Genomic DNA, 17,646 nt, shown 5'->3' on the forward strand with positions numbered 1-17,646 from the left:
AAATATTGGGGCAAGTAAATATGTATACACAAAAAATGCAGATATATTTTTTTGTGAACTTGAAAAAACTATCAGAATTATCAAATGTATTACGTTAAATGTATGACTAGAATTGTACCAAGATGCTTAAATTTGTGTGCAAGTTAAAATGTCTTTTTAAAACCCTAGAGGTTACTAAGGGAACCCTTCTGAAAATCAAACTAATATTGAAATCAAACCTTCAATTATTATGAATGGTTTATGTGTAAATTTTCTCATCTCATGTCTTTTTAAAGTAAGCTTTTTTGAATACATAGAAATAAAATTTAAAAATTGTGAGGTTTTGCTGACTTTATTCTTAAAGAGCAAATAATTTACATATCAGAAATGCTTCTTGGAATGTTATTATCAGGCCTAATTTTATAAATGGCATTATAAATTTTAATTTAATGGATTTTTATCATTTCAGTAATGTAGATCTAAAGTTGTGGAGCCTCTTCTCATCATCACCTGCAACATTCTTAAGTAAACTAAGTGGCACTAAATATCATTTGAGTGGATATTTTAGCTGAGTTGTTGAACTTCAAGGTAATTTTAACATGTTATCTGTGCTTCTTCCTAAATTTGTTGGAAAAATTTTGTAAACACTAAAATTTTAAAAATCTGATTTTTTTCTGTATAAGAAAAATGCCAGAAATACAATGAAGTCATCAGTACTTATTTTGAGAAAATAATAACTTAGTTCTTTTAAAATTTTTAAATGTTTGAGGGGCACCTGGGTGGCTGGGTTGGTTAAGCATCTGTCTTTGGCTCAGATCATGATCCCAGGGTCCTGGGATAGAGCTGTGCATCAGGCTCCCTATTCAGCGGGGAGTCTGCTTCTCCCTCTCCCTCTGCTGTTCCCCCTGCTTGTGCTCTCTCTTTCTTTCTCTGTCAAATAAATAAAGAAAACCTTTAAAAAAATAAAATAAAATTTTTAAGCGTTTGATAAAAAATTTAATTGTACTCACTGAATGTAACCTGATTTTTAGAATTTAGTGTATTAAGGAAGTTTTGGAAAATGCACATACTACATCAGGTGATAGATTACATTTTCTCAAAATATATATTTTCATTGACAATCACATGAGATTAAATTTATTAGACCATTTCACGGTAAACCTAAAGAACATGTTAGTGTGATCTTTAGGTAACTTGAGTCAATTGAATTGAATCTTCTGAAAATGGCCAATTCTAGAAATTGTATTTGACATGTTATTGCATTAAAAATAATATTGAGAAAGAATATTTGATATAAATGCTGTTAATTGGAATAATATGACAGCTAATTAAGCTTCATAGGTGTTTGAGCCTCTTTTTTTAAATTTCTAGATACATTAATGAACTGCAGCCTACATTTATATTCATAATTATAAGAGATAAAAACAACAAATTGTTCTATCCCATTTTTTAGAAGTTGGCTCATAGTTAACACTATTTGTCCGACTCTTTTGTGTTTTTGCAAGAATTAGCATGATAAAAGCAGGCATGATTTTGCAGATTTAATTATATTTTTGCTGTTATCTGATAATGATCTTACTTGACTTTCCTTTTTAACAATACTCTGTTTCCTAAATTCTATAAATCAAGAGACAACTTCATACGTTTGTTGAAGAAATTAAATGCCTACTACATGGCACTGCAAACCCAAAACATTTTGCATTATCAAAGAAACTGTGGATCTTGCTACCCTTAGTTGAAAACTTTAAATATACAAACACTGCATTAAACCTTCAGGGATTTAGTAAAGGAGTTACGCTCTTGATTTCAAATGTACTACAAAAGCACTTTGCATTGAACTATGTATTCAAGTAGGAAGAATTTCAGTAGTTGAATGCCCTTAGATTCCCCCCTGCACACCCCCATCCCCATCCTCAGTCCTTCCTATTCTGTTAACTTACATCTAAGCAATTATAATCTTATAATTGAGGAGAGACACCTTTTATCTGTGTAGGGACGTACTTGATAACTAGTGAAAATAAAAGATACTCTCCCCAGAAAAATTCCCAGGCACATACAGTTATGTAAGCAAGAAAAGAGCCTATAGACCTCCTCAAGAGCTTTACCTTTGAGCTTTTCCAGTAATCCAGACAGCACCTGACCCTGCACCAGAAAATCACCAATCACTTCAAATGACAACTGCCTCAGAAGAGAACTCCATCCAGACCTAATTAAGTCCTGCAAAGTCTGATTGTCCTCCCTTCTTTCCCATTTCCTACTACCTCACCCTTGTACTCCCTACATAATTCTGTGACTATATTCTTAGTCATGGTGTTGTTACTGGCACATACCTCATTTCTTTTTCCCCCTCAGTTACAGCACAAGGTATTTTTACTGCTCTTTACTATTCATCCCTGCATCCTCCCCGCTACTGTCCTCTGCTTCCTGTCCCGGATCTAAAGCCCCACTTCTCCTCTTCATCCGCAGCCACTCTATGCACACATGTTGAAAGATTTCCATTATGTGCTCTGGAGGCCTTCCCATGGTTAGTGGATAATGAATATTCCCTGGAGCTCTAAAGGTGAGGTTGTTTACTCTCCCACATTCCAGGTTACTTCCTCTTCTTTCTCAGAGCTCCTCTTAGATCACTTACTTCTAAGAGTTACTTCTTTAAAGCTCGTTCCTATCACACAGTTGTATCACCAGAGTTGAATCACCAGGGTCGAAGAACAATGCCTGTGTGCAATACTTTACACCATTAAAACATGTTGATTTTTGTGATACATACTTCACTCGTGGGAGAACAGAATTACATACAAATATCCATCAAGATTTAAAAAAATTTTTTTCCAGGGGCGCCTGGGTGGCTCAGTTGGTTAAGCGACTGCCTTCGGCTCGGGTCATGATCCTGGAGTCCCGGGATCGAGTCCCGCATTGGGCTCCCTGCTCAGCAGGGAGTCTGCTTCTCCCTCTGACCCTCCTCCCTCTCATGCTCTCTGTCTCTCATTCTCTCTGTCTCAAATAAATAAATAAAATCTTTAAAAAAAAAAAAAAATGTTTTTCCAATCCATAGTCACTGTGAACTGCTCCACGTGCAGATGAAGTACCCACCCCTTTATCCTGCCTGGGGCTGCTAGGCCCTCCAGACCGTGGAGTTGGGGCCCGGCACCAATCCCCTGCATAGTCTCCAATGAGGAGTGGGCCCACCCGCCAAAAACCACCCTGAGGCGGCAGCTAAAGATGGGATACAGTCAGTCCCAGTTTGGACTTGCAGCCTGATGAGGTCCAGGGCTTCTCCAACAGCTAGGGGTCCCTCCTGTCTCATTAGATGAAACTCCACCCAACCAGCAAGGCCCAGTCTTATCAGGGCAGGCAGGCCAGTATCCTCCAGCTCTGCCTTAAGTTGGGATAGGCACATTTGTGTAGTTTAGTGCTTAGAGACAAGCAAATGCCTTTTGTCCCTAAGATCCTGTTCCTGTGACCAGGTCTCTCCAGACTCAAGTCCTGTTCCAAGTCCTTGGTGACCTTCCGTTAAGTTTTGACATAAACTGTGAATGAATATTTTTTCCTGAGTAAAGTACAAAACTCCACTGCATAATTCCACTTGGTGCTGAGAAAAAAAATCAATAGCCGTATAATAAACATACTTACAATAATGATGTCTTCTATTAGAAAATACACTTTAAGTTACTGTTTATATCATTGAAATTGATTTCTGAAAAAGTCTATTTGTCCTCAGCAACCTCAAGCTAACTATCTCTAACAATACCCTATCTTACAATATTTTTTAAATTAACTAAAATATCTACATTCATGCTGGCTACAGTTTTATCTATACAGCATAAATGCTATTTATATTTTTGATTATCCAATATAACAGAAGTCCTACAATCAGAAGTAGACTAACTATAATTGTGTAATTTATATCTAAGGAAGTCTTTTTCCCAACTTCATCTACCAGGAATATGGAAGACAGGTAGTATTATCTGTGTAACCCATAAGCTAAAGATATTGCTGTATCACCTTTTATTCTCTCTGGAACATCTCGCACAAAATATATGACTTAGACTAATTTTTCCTAACATTCCCAAAATACTGAAGTACTAACATTTTATTAACTTACAAAACACAACTATTAATTTTAAAATCATAAATTTAATGACTGCTTTTTGCATTGATTATGAAATCTTACAGGTGAAACACCAAGAAATGCTCTTTATATTTTATTTTGTTCTTGCTAACTTAGTCCAGGATCACCCTATCACACTGTGATGATTCTTTATTTGGCAATGTCTGTTGACCAAACACAATAACATGTTGATTTAAACTGCCAGAAAAATGTGTCAAAAAATCTGATGTTTTAGAAGCCGCTGTCTGTCTCTCTTCCTCTGTTTCTCTCTCTTTTTTAAAAAAATTAAAGGCACCTTATTCTTACTTTCTCTTAGTTTTGGTGAAATTAACCTTAGTATAGTCAGACGGAAAGGATTCTAGTGAACACATGGAGTTTACCTACTAATTCTAGACTATGCTGTGTCTTGACTTGCAGAAACTTACCCCCAAATACTTGTACTTCTTAATTATATTGTTAAAGGATGGGGGAAAATATTCCTTAAACCAGGACTTCTTAATGACTTTTGTGTCACTGACCATTTTGAGCCTAAAACAGCACCTTCTCAGAATGTTTTTAAATAAATACTAAAATTAGGAATATTCACAAAATAAATTAATGTTATTAAAACAGTTTTATCCACACACACGTTATGAGGGAGACTGTATACCCCAGACACTTACACAATTCAAGTATGTTTCAATTAACATTAGGGCATGAAAAACCTTGACCCAGTTATTAAGTCACAATGTTGCAGACACACCATTTCATCGAAATCTATTACATAACTTGTGACAAATGGAAATGTGACTGTTTTTTTTAGAACATAATTGTTTAAATCAGTGATACATGCAAATATATAGAGATGCATTTTAGAGCTAGGAAAAATCATGGTATGACATCATTTTAAGGTAAACTCATTCATACCTTAATGGCAGTGGATGCAATTTGAATGTGGTGAAGTCTCCGAAGGGTGCTGTCCCTGTCAATGAAATAGGAAGCGGCTAGTTGATGTAGCGTCTCCAGTGTGACCATAGAGCTATTGGTGCTGGAATCACTTCCTTCAGATCTTTTGCTCAGCTTCCGCTTGTCCACAAAAATTGTGAGTGACTCCTCTCCTGCATTAATGATATTTAAAATTATTCCATTTTCCACTTAAAATCAATTTTTCAATTATCTGCAGGTGAGGAAGTATAGATGACAGACATAATGAAACAAAAGAGTGATAAGCAACAAAAGTCAAGTTTAACTTTTGTGTTCTTCATGAATATTTCTCATGTGCCTAGAATGGTACATGAGCTATTGAAGCCTGTAAATACTTATTTAGTAAATGTTGAATAGCTAGCATTTGTGGAACGATTTCTCTAGATTTTATTGACTTTCTTATATAGTTTAGTTTACCTAACACCTATATGACACAAAAGCAAGTTAAGAACGGAAAATATGTAAATTGAACTTAAGTGGGGTGCGTGATATAAAATTGTATATGCTCAGAAATGTTTACCGTGGATCAGCATGACTAATGGAAACATGACCAAGCACATTACTAAACACTAACCATTTTTTTAAAAAGATTTTATTTTAGTAAACTGTACACTTACGTGGGGCCCAAACTTACAACCCCAAGATAAAGAGTTCCATGTTCTACAGACTGAGCCAGCCAGGCACCCCTAGCCATTTTTAACTGAACCTCGAAAATTCAGAGAAAACATACATATGCATATATAGTTATGTAAGCATATATGAATTAAATTCAGAGGTTTCCTACATGTGGCATTACATAAAAATATTATGTGTTATTAAGCTCTATGGAAATCATTAAACTCCATGGAAGATTTAGGTATTGACAATGGATTTTTGAAGGTGAAATTTAAAGTATAATATAATTAAACTGCAATTTTCAGTGTTCACATGTTTACAAAAAATATCAATGGTATTTAAATTTAACATTAAGAACTTGCCGTTTTCAGATTTCCATATTCTTGGATATTCATCTAGCGTATAATTGTCAGACTTGATGCTTACTCTCATTCTCTCAGGAACCCACTGTTCTGGTGGCATTATGCCCGCTTACAAATTGACAAGCCAGTTTTATAAAATACCAAATAAATAAAATGATACTAAATTTAAAATGACATATCCTTGGTGACTATCCAATCCTAAGTCACAGCTTATAACAACAGATAAAGCAAGAGATCAGGTCAGTTGATATCAGAAGTAAAGTGTTACCAATGTTATTTCTGAAAGGTCACATTCTCAGTTTGTATTTGGATCCCAACATGCATACTGGAAATTAAATAGCCTAACTAGAACAGCTGAAAAAAATCCTTCAAAAAAATGAATGAGTGGGACAATTATCAACAGCATTAGGTCATATACATGATAAATATCTTTCAGGTGGGAACATCTGAAAGAGAAAAGGGAAAATATTACATAAATCCCTATAGCAACAAACAAAAAAATCCCCAGTGATTACTTACCCCCAGGAAAAGAGGATAACTAGTGTGGAAGTGTGAGTGAGTGTATCTCAGAAAGACCAATGAATCTGAGGAAAAGAGTGACCCATGTGCCACATTGTGAGAGAGTACCAAAACAAACCTCCTGTACATGGATGTATGAAGAGCAATAGTTCTGTCGTAGTCTAAGAACTCATAATGAGCATCTATCACCCATGCAAGTGCTATGGTCTGAAGGTTTGTGTCCCCTCAAAACTTATATGTGAAATCCTAACCCCCAAAGATGAAAGTATTAAGAGGTAGGGCTTTTGGGAGATGCTTAGGTCATGATATCAGAGCCCACATCAAATGGAATCAGTGTCTTTCTAAAAGAGACTCCAAGAGAGATCTCTTGCCCCTTCCACCATGTGAAAATACAAGAAGTCTGCAACCCTAAAAAGGCCCCTAATGCAACCATGCTGGCACCTTGATCTTGGACTTCTAGCTTTCACAACAGCGAGCAATAAATTTCTGCTGTTTATAAGCTACCCAGTCTGTGGTGTTTTGTTAGCAGCCCAAATGGACTAATACAGCAAGAGACATGTCTCATTAAGAAAGGTTAAAAACAAAATGGCAAAGATCTTGGTAAATGTAAATAAAAAGGAAGCAAAGTTAAGTCTTGATATCCAATATTGTAGAATTCAGGCCCAAAATTATTAAATGGGAAAAAGAAAAACATTGTATAATGAGTGCTAAAGATTAAGACTTGCCAAGTTGCTTTAATGGCAACACTTTTCATAAAGCAGAAAATACAGGAAATATAGGTTAAAATAGTACAAGAAATGCAAATTAAAATATATTGATATATCACTTTGCAATTATGGAATTTGCCAAAATCCAAAAGTTTGACGACTTTGCCAAAGCTGTTGGCAAACTGGAAAGAAAACAGGCCCTCTGATATATTTCTGGTAGTTATGCAAAATGATGTAACTATAGAGAGAAATTTGGCAATAGTTAGCAATAATTGACTCAGCAATCCTACTTTTAAGAATCTATCCCAAAAAACACTGGCTAAAATATGCAAAAGTCTTCTTACTGTGGCTTTATTTGTAGTATTTGTAGCAACACAGATACCTACCTAATCAGGAAGAATAAACTATGTTGCATCTATACAGTAGAATACAGTGCAGCCGTAAGAAGTGAGAATGATTTAAAACATTTATTCATAATAACATTTTTAAAGTAACTAGTTAAGGGGTGCCTGGGTGGCTCAGTCATTAAGCATCTGCCTTCGTCTCAGGTCATGGTCCTAGGGTCCTGGGCTCGAGCCCCACATCGGGCTCCCTGCTCTGCAGGAAGCCTGCTTCTCCCTCTCCCACTCCCCCTGCTTGTGTTCCCTCTCCCGCTGTGTCTCTCTCTGTCAAATAAATAAATAAAATCTTTTTAAAAAAAAATAAAGTAACTAGTTAAGTTCATGATTATAATATTAAGACTAAAATGAAATTCTGGATGATTTGGCAGTTCTTAGATGATTCTATTTAGAAAATATATCTGAATATCCAAGTTTAACGCCTAGCATTCACGTTTTCTACAGATTCCTGTAGATAGAAGGAAGCTTAACTGCCTATTCTTTAAAATAATATCTAATCTTTTCTTCAATTCATTAATGTATTAAATTCAAAATATGGGTTCAATTGATTTATTGGAAATTAGTTTTGCCTTCTGGGGATTCAAGAAAACCATTTAAATATGTGAAGAGATCATCTTCACTATCTCTTTTTGGATAGTAGTGAATTTTCTTATTACTGGAGGTGCCCAACATGAATTGAAAAATTATACATCATTGAGCAGAAGAGATAATTAGATCACTAGAATGGACTCTTGCACTGAATTATGAGGTGCTGGAAGAAAGAAAAATATAGAATTAATTATTATAGTTTAGATGTAAGTGTGCCAACTTTTAGTGCCAAATAGATTTGGGGTTTAATACTGGCTTCTATTTAGTAACTGAATGATCTTGAACTGTATAACTTGACTCAGTTTCCTTTCATGTAACACGAGCAGAGTATTCCTCAAAGAGTAGCTAGATGCATGAAACAGATAATATCTGTAAAGGATTTAGAATATGACTGGACTACAGTAAGAATTCAAAAGTTGTTGCCATGGTATTATTCTTTTATTTACCTCAATTCCTTAAAATTTATAATAAAACAACTCATTCCATATCTACATATCTGTAGTAATTTTAGTTATTTTGTCTTATTTGTGATGAACAGAAGCCTCCTTTTCTATTTCTTTTATAAATGCATGAACCCTCATCCTACCATCTGTATCCACAAATGGTGAGTAAATATCTCTCAAAATAGCTTTAAATATTATATCTCTCTATATGTCTTCACCCTTCAGGTGAAAATTCTTTAGTGGGACCTCAGTTGAGTCATATATCACACAAAAAGAAAGGAGTAGCATAATCTTTTTTTTAAAAAAGCAAATTAAGGGCGCCTGGGTGGCTCAGTTGGTTAAGCGACTGCCTTCAGCTCAGGTCATGATCCTGGAGTCCCTGGATCGAGTCCCGCATCGGGCTCCCTGCTCAGCGGGGAGTCTGCTTCTCCCTCCGACCCTCCCCCCTTTCATGCTCTCTCTCCCTCAGTCTCTCTCTCTCAAATAAATAAATAAAATCTTTAAAAAAATAAAAATAAAAAAATAAAAAGCAAATTAAATTTAAAAAAAAAAGCAAATTAAAATATTTTATTTAAGAATATTTTGTAGATGTTAAGCTGTCCTGTGATAATTTGGAAAATGACACAAAACAAGAGCTAGGGATTACTATTTCAGAGTGGTCCTATGTTACGATATGAATAATAAATGCTAATATAGGGCGCCGGGGTGACTCAGTTGGTTAAGCGACTGCCTTCGGCTCAGGTCATGATCCTGGAGTCCCGGGATCAAGTTCCGCATCGGGCTCCCTGCTCGGCAGGGAGTCTGCTTCTCCCTCTGACCCTCCTCCCTCTCATGTTCTCTGTCTCTCATTCTCTCTGTCTCAAATAAATAAATAAAATCAATCAATCAATCAATAAATAAATGCTAATATAGGTTTAAGCAATCAAAGATGTCCATAGAGAAATGATGGCCCATAATCACCAGCATGAATAAGAACAGCTTCCATTCTCTATCTAGTGGAGATTTAAAAAAATATTTCCTTTGTTTTTCAGAGTCCACATTTGTTTGTAAGGTACAGGTAAATGTGTTTTCTTCCTTCTATCCTGAGAGCAAATATATATTATAGACAACAGAAAAAAATCAAAGGAAAAAATACTGTAAATCTTTATACACATGTATGAACAGGTTTACAGTTCATTCTTTGTTGTTGTTGTTTTAACTTGAAGGAGATATGATATAATAAGAGAAAGGAAAATGTGAGTTTCGGAGCCAGGTGTTTGTGAAGGTAAATCCTGACAGCTCATAGTCCTCTAACTTAAGGACTGTGGGGCTTTGGTAAAGTTACAGTCGCCCTTAGCATTTCCATCTCTAAAAGAGAAGCAATATCCTACTCTCATCTGCTTGAAAAGACTAAGCAATATAATTTATCCATAGAACCTGGTAGATCACATATAATATGTACAATAAATGTTGGTTTTCTCTCTTTTCCCTTTTTTTTTTTTTTTTTTTAATTTAGGGCCTAACAGTAAATGAGGAGGTTTTAAATTTTTACAAGTTAGCATTTCATAGATATTAAATTTCACCACAGGAACCTGGACTTAGTCAAAATTGTCTTCTAGTGGATCTTATAATCAAGATCCATGCGATGATTAAAGATAGCAGTTGGTTATTCTTTCCAATAAACTGATAAAGAGAAACCACTCATAAGTTGCTCATGGTTCTTTTCTACAGTTGAACATTAACCCATGTATGCTAAAGCTTTCCCTATAGTGAAGCACGTGAGGCAGTCTAGATTACTGAAATTGTTCTTATGAATACCTTGTTTTAAACCCTTATTTACAACAAACTAGACAACTATGTGATGTAAGCTGAGTAGTTTATGCTAAATTTCAAATGTTATAAATCATGGATTGTTAAATACCTGAGATATTTTGACAAGGCTACTCAATCTTCATTGGAAATAAGTCTATTTCTTTCCTCTAAAAAATCTGTTTTTTTTAATTATATATAACTACCATTTTTTTTAAGTTTTTATTTATTTATTTGACAGAGAGAGAGATAGCGAGAGCAGGAACACAAGCAGGGGGAGTGGGAAAGGGAGTAGCAGCTTTCCCGCAGAGCAGGGAGCCCAATGTGGGGTTCATCCCAGGACCCTGGGATCATGACCTGAGCTGACCTGAGCCAAGAGAGATGCTTAACCACGGAGCCCACCCCTTTAACTACCATGTTTTTGTGATGTTTATGGTCTTTATAGTCTTTGAAACTTTTACAGTCAGCTTTAAGAAAAAAAGAATGCAAAAAAAAAAAAAAAAAGAAGAAAGCATTCTTTAGTTGTAACTCTCAAGTATTCAATTATAAAAGGTCATCAGAATTCTACATAAATAACACACAATATTCAGATTTAAAAACTGAGATATTATTCAATCAACTAAAAATTTGTGTTCAAAAGTCATTTTTATTCCTATTTTTTAAACCAGCTGTAGCTCATAAGCATGACATGAGTATCAAAGGACATCCACACATTTTGTAAAAACTAAATGTGATTCTGAAAACGATTCAACATTCTGAGTTTGTTAGAAAGTAAAAAGGATTAATGACTGTGGATATAAAAAGATGCGATTATTTCACACAGAAATCATGCAGCTGTGTCTTTTACAACTAACATACTGCGGGTGTTTATGGACATTAAAAGCACATATTGAAGGATGCTTTCAGAGAGAATGCAAAACAGAAGACAATAAAACAACAACAAAAAACCAATCATGACTTTAATGTTATCCTATGATCGGTTCATAAGAAGCGATTAGGTACATTTGATATGCTGTTGACCTCATTGTAATTAACTTTTCTGTCCTGATTTTCAAATCATCTATGTTATGTTCATGAGGAAGAAAAATTTTAAAGAAATTTTGTACCATTGTATTTTCCTTGGATTTTCTCAACTTGCATTCTCATATATACAGTTATTGAGGATAAAGGGAATGCTCTCAAAAGGTTAGAACAAGTTAAAAAACAATGGATAATAGAATGAATAAAAGAATCCTACGGATAAATCAATAATGATGATGTGGCAGATTGCATTAATTTTTGCAATTACTTTCGGCACAATCATGGATGCAAATATGCATACATAGATTAATGGTCCATTGTAAAGAACTATAAACAGTTCATGAGTGATTTCCTTTAACTTGGTATGGGAAAGGATAACACTTGGGTCGGTGGAATACATGAAAGCCAGTATGCCATGATCTAGTACAAGGTTTGAGCAGCACTGCAAAGTTAAACAAATTCTTTAGCTTTTTCCCTCTGCGAGGACAGCATGTTTCAAAGAGAACCTTCTTCAACTTGATTCTTGGAACGAAGAGACACCCAGAGCAGAACACAGAGGATCCACAATCAAAGCATATTAGTTGTTTTGTTTTTTATTTCTTTACTGTGATGAAAATAGCTCTTACAGATTGACTGTATTTTATGTTATCATTGCTCTGCCCTTGGGTTAGTCTACCAACCTATAATGTATACCATTCCACCCAGACAAAAACAAAACAAAACAAACAAACAAAACAACTGTACATTTATGGTAGATGTCTTCCTGGTCATTCAACTTCCTTACACTGGAAGATCTTATTTTGAATGTCCTTTTTGCTTTTGTGTGAGTTTTACTTATAAAGAACTGCTATTTGAGTAGAAATCTTTCTCATAGGACGAACCAATGCAAACATAGCTTAAATGTAATTGTTCATAGGTTTTACTTTTGATGTATGTTTTAACCCCAAAATGTTACCCTATTTGTTGGTAATGAGAGATCACATTATTCCTTGTGTTAAAGTCTTATAATATTTTGGGTATAGTAGCTCTTTTGAAATTATATTTCAGTTTTTACAGTGTACTTTGTTCTCACTACTGATGATTGTCCTTTCTTCGCTTAACATGTTAAAAGGTAACATCCTGATGATATTTCTCCACCAATATAGTGTTGTAGAAAAAAACAGACAGTGTTTTAGAAACAAACAGACATAAAAAAAAAAAATCGATCTGAGAAAACTAGGCTTCTGACAAGAAGCAGAGCCAAATATCTAAAGGCAGTAAAAACAGACATGTTGGCTTAACACCAATTGGCATCTGCAAGATATTATGGGAAGGAAATAACTAGTCTTAGAGAGCTTCGACAAAGAAATGTAATATGTTTTGCAAAACACTCCAAATGAAAGCATCAGACTTTTGGATTATTATTAACAGTTATCCACCCAAAAAGTCTGAAAAATTTTTAAACAAAATTGCCCAGCTACCATAATGTTCTCTATAAAGCAATGACATGAAAAAAGAGGAACTGGAAATAAATAGTTCCCATGTCAGATGAAACTGAATCTACCTCGAGTGAAGCACAATTAAGTTACTTACCTCTCTTTTGGAGTTGTTTACAATGTTATAATGAACATTTTTGTTATGTATGTTACAGACTCCTGCTATTATTTTGGTAAGATTAATTTTCAGAAGTGAGATTTCTCAAACCGTTAAGAACACTCTACATTTATATAGATACTCTAAATGGAACTGTTCAACCTTAATGTTCATATAAATCACCCAGAGATCTTGTTAACATGTAGATTCTGATTCATTAATCTGAGATGGAATCTGAGATTCTGAAGTTCTAACGAGCTCCAAGGTAATGCTGATGCTACTAGATCATGAATCACACTTGAGTAATGAGTCTCTAAACCACAGTAAAACTTATTACCAATTTAAATGTATGTATTTGTCAGTCACCTGTGTGTTCCCTTAAGGAAGGTGTTGGGTCTTTGCACTGTTAGAGGTAACTCAGTACATGTTTGTCGAACAATGGACAGATGATTTATCTACCTTATCAAAGTGCTATAAGTAAGAAAACCATATAACCAAATGTATAAAATACTAAAACTTAGCATTTATCTTTTGATTTAGTTGCCAGGAATGTCATTATTAAGATCCATCAACATAGCAATTTTAATCCCAATTTCTTTTGTGTTATGTTTATGACTATTTTTACAGAAATGGTTTCAAATCATTTGAGTAGATAACTGCCTTAAAAACCATTAAAATTTAATTAACAATATTATTTTAGTTTCCATTTTTTGAAAATTTTCTTTGCCAGAAAAACACGAGAAATAAAGATAGAGGGAAAAAGAGAGATGAGAGATAGATTGAGACACAGATAGAAAGAGACAGAGACAGAGAGGAATGGATATAACTAACCTTATGTAGTATATCTTTAGTTTTAAAAACCAATATGGCAATTTTTTCCCCTCTTCAATACCATTATTTTAATGATACCCTGCGATGAAGCTTCAGAAAAGATTTCATTTTCTTGCTTTCAGTTCTTTTTCTTAAAACAGAATATGCATTCTAATAGAGGAAATAGTTCCATGCATTTTTAGTGAGTATTTCTATTTGCATATGGTTTTAGCAGATTTGCTTCTTTAATTATGTTACAGTTATACTAAAATAAAAGGAATTTGTATTTCCTATGAAGAGACCAAATGAAAATGAGAAACACAACCACTAATCAATTTTGAAAGAAGGTGGTGTATGACATAGAATTAAAACTATCTGTGGACACTTAATACAGAGTGTAATTTACTTAGACAAAAGTGAGAATTGAGTATTTCTGAAATCAAATAAGGATATTTAGAATCTTATACTCATAGGGATGTAAGACAATTTTTAAAAATCGAATTGCTGGGCACCTGGGTGGCTCAGTCGTTAAGCATCTGCCTTCGGCTCAGGTCATGATCCCAGGGTCCTGGGATCGAGGCCCACATCGGGTTCCCTCCTCGGCGGGAAGCCTGCTCTCCCTCTCCCACTCCCGCTGCTTGTGTTCCTGCTCTCACTATCTCTGTCTCTGTCAAATAAACAAATAAAATCTTAAAAAAAAAAAAATCGAATTGCTGTTCTATCTATAGTGTATCTTATTGCTTGACTTCTGACCTCTGTTCTTCTTGAAAGAGATACACATGCAAACAGTATATGGTAAAACTTGCAAGCTATTAAACTACTTTGCAGCTATAGTGACTTATACACTAAGTGGTTTTGAGGTAGTATTCATTATTTTCTATGCTAGTAAGTTAATGCTACTCTGGACATCATCTATTTTTCCATTCTAATAATGAAAATATTTTCTTTATATAAACAAAATTTAATATCTGATGAAATGCTTAAGTTGAACAATGTGGTAACAAGATACATTCTCATAAGCACTTTCAGGGAAAAAAATTAAAAACACACATATTAAAAAAAAGTAACTATTTCCACTAAAATTTAAATTATGACTTTTAAAACTGTGCATTCAAAACCCCTGGTTAAATAGGACTTGTTTTAATGCTGCTGAGAGTGAAAAATATTTTCTTAAAGTTGCAAAGGAACAAATCTTAATATATTATCTATTTGTTCCTAGAATTAATTTTGGTTTGATTTTTTAAAATATCTCTGCTGGAGCACCTTGGTGGCTCAGTTGGTGAAGCATCTGCTTTCAGCTCAGGTCATGATCCCAGGGTCCTGGGATCCAGCCCCGCATCCAGCTCCCTACTCAGGAGGGAATCTGCTTCTCCCTCTCCTTCTGTTGCTCTCCCTGCTTGTGCTTGCTCTCTCTTTCTCTGTCGAATGAATAAATAAAATCTTAAAAAATAATAATAAATAAAATAAAATATCTCTATCAAGAAAAGAGTACTTTTTCCTGCACTCCTCTCCATGGGAAGGTATTCTGTCCAAACAATCCTTGTCCCTGCATTCTTGACTCTGCCAACAGAAGTACAGTGAGTTAACAGAAAGGCTGGTGTAGGAATGGGACTGACATGTAACCCCGCTGCTTCCTCTTCTTCTTCAAGATGTGCCTGTCAGGAGAGACCACAAGCTCTGGTCTGTTCTTCACTGTGTTGGGCTGTAGAGAGCCTAGGTTGATATGGGAGCCACACATATGCTCGTGTGACCGTGGGTGGCTCAGGGCTATAATCATGACTGTTTGGACAATCTGTGTAATACTAGAGATGAGAGTCAGGCATCATTTAAAATTATTATAAATATTTTGTTACAACACTTTATAAAATTTTAAGTGAATTTTTTGGGCTGCATCTTCCTTAGTCTTTCTGTCTTTTTCAATTGATCCAGAACCTAGGTTTGGTGTTTTATGGTGGGCACCCTCCCTCTCCCCAGTCAACTCAGCGGTTTTAAGCTCTTTTTATTTTTTTCCTGTTCACTTGTGTTTTGTTGTTGTTGTTGTTCTATATTCAGTACACAGAGACACTTTTATTCCAGTATTTGTCATATATTGTATTATAATGAAATATATTATAAAAATAGTCATGAAATATATTCCATAGTTAGAAATCAATATATCTCAGTAGTGCAATCTTTTTCAAGATTGATTCCTCATATTGAGCAGCTTATTTTAGATATTTAAACAGTGATGGAGTTTAGATATCATTATCCAAACAGAAGCAAGCTGAATTACTATATTGATAAATAGTCTGGAAGCTATAAAATGAAATAAGTGTGGAAAATGATATATATTGAAGAAGGTTTTTTACAATTTATTTTTCCCTAAAGGGAGATAATTCAATCACTGGCTTTATCTATCATAAAATATCCCGTTAAAGGCTTCAAGTATGCTATCCAAAGTTTTATGTCTAAGTCAATAATATGATGTAGTAAATAACTCAGGGAAAAAAGACATTTTTTATTTATTTCTTTTTCATCGCTTTTTTACACAACTCATTTTTTAAAATGTTTAAATTTAGTTGAAGATCTGGTTATTTAAGAAACAAGAAATAACTGGCCTTTTGTTTTAAATGTTTGCTTATATACATGACATCCTTAGTGTGTTAATATTAGGGTTGTTACTTAGTTGGTTAAGGAGAGAGCAAGAGAGAGAATTAGCTCCAGTTAAATATCACAAATCTCATTTTTTTAAAAAATGGAATAATACAATTTCATGTTCAACCAGGTAAAACATATAAAGCGAAAATATACTTATAGCAACAACAAAAAAAAGGTTTAGTGTAATTACAACAGCAATATTTTTAAAATTGCCTGAAATCAACCTGGTGTACATTTTAATTGCAAATAGTTATATCCTTAAGCTACTTAAATAATTTCATGCATTTTAGTTAACTTATTAACATCACCCAGCAGAGATTCCTGAAAGAAACTATAAGTAACATTTAGAGGAAAAAAAAAAAAAGAATTCTAATAGAAAATACCAGGAATATTAAATTCAAGGAATATTCAAAGGGTAGAAGGCTAGGGAGCCTGGAAATTCCATGTCTTCCCCTGTCCCACCCCCACCCACTCCATGTTTTGCCTTTAAGGACATGCTTGAACAAGACTTTTAAATAATTGAATTTTGAGAGAACATATTACTATCATTGAATAATCAACCTGAAGAAATGATTTAATCCCACAAAAGATTTTTAGACCACGTTTATACAGACAAAAAACATACACAATAAAAACTAATCTGAAGGCCAACATGTAGCATCTACAATGCCAAAACAATGAAAACAAATCAAAAAGTTACCGCAATTTTAGTATAAGGAACAAAAATGTCCACAAAAATCATCTGTACTTTTTATCTGTTCTGCCTTTCCTCTGTCACTTGCTTCCTTTCTTATTTGGAGAATGTATTTTATGTTCTGAAATTCTGGGTATTATACATTGTTGACACAAATGTGATGAAGCCTAATATGAGTACAAGACCACTGAACTTTTTAAAAGAAGTTATAGTAATAAAAAAAAAAGAAGTTATAGTAATAATTTAACTTTCACTTTTACTTCAGACTTTATTGCATTAATAATCATTGACCTTACTAACCCATACAGACACAGCTTTCAGAGATTCAGTTTTTATAATTATTGGGATATTTTATAATTTTTTTCTATACACACTACTGTAATAGCAATAACATAAATTCTTTGAATGTTTAAATTATGCCACACATTGTGCCAAGACTATCT

General features: G+C 34.3%; 1 protein-coding gene across 2 annotated transcripts in view; it reads right to left on the minus strand.

Annotated features, from left to right (window-relative positions):
- Positions 1–17,646, minus strand: part of BRINP3 (BMP/retinoic acid inducible neural specific 3) — a 354,007-nt gene that overhangs the window by 178,526 nt on the left and 157,835 nt on the right. For both annotated transcript variants that reach the window (XM_045876098.1, XM_045876099.1), the window contains one exon: positions 4,994–5,184. In XM_045876098.1, the coding sequence (XP_045732054.1) occupies positions 4,994–5,184 (191 nt within the window). The remainder of the gene's footprint in view (positions 1–4,993; positions 5,185–17,646) is intronic.

This window comes from Mirounga angustirostris, unplaced genomic scaffold (assembly GCF_029215605.1).
Source record: "Mirounga angustirostris isolate CCGP_5_RB_7025 unplaced genomic scaffold, mMirAng1.0.hap1 SCAF_6, whole genome shotgun sequence".
Lineage (NCBI taxonomy): Eukaryota > Metazoa > Chordata > Mammalia > Carnivora > Phocidae > Mirounga > Mirounga angustirostris.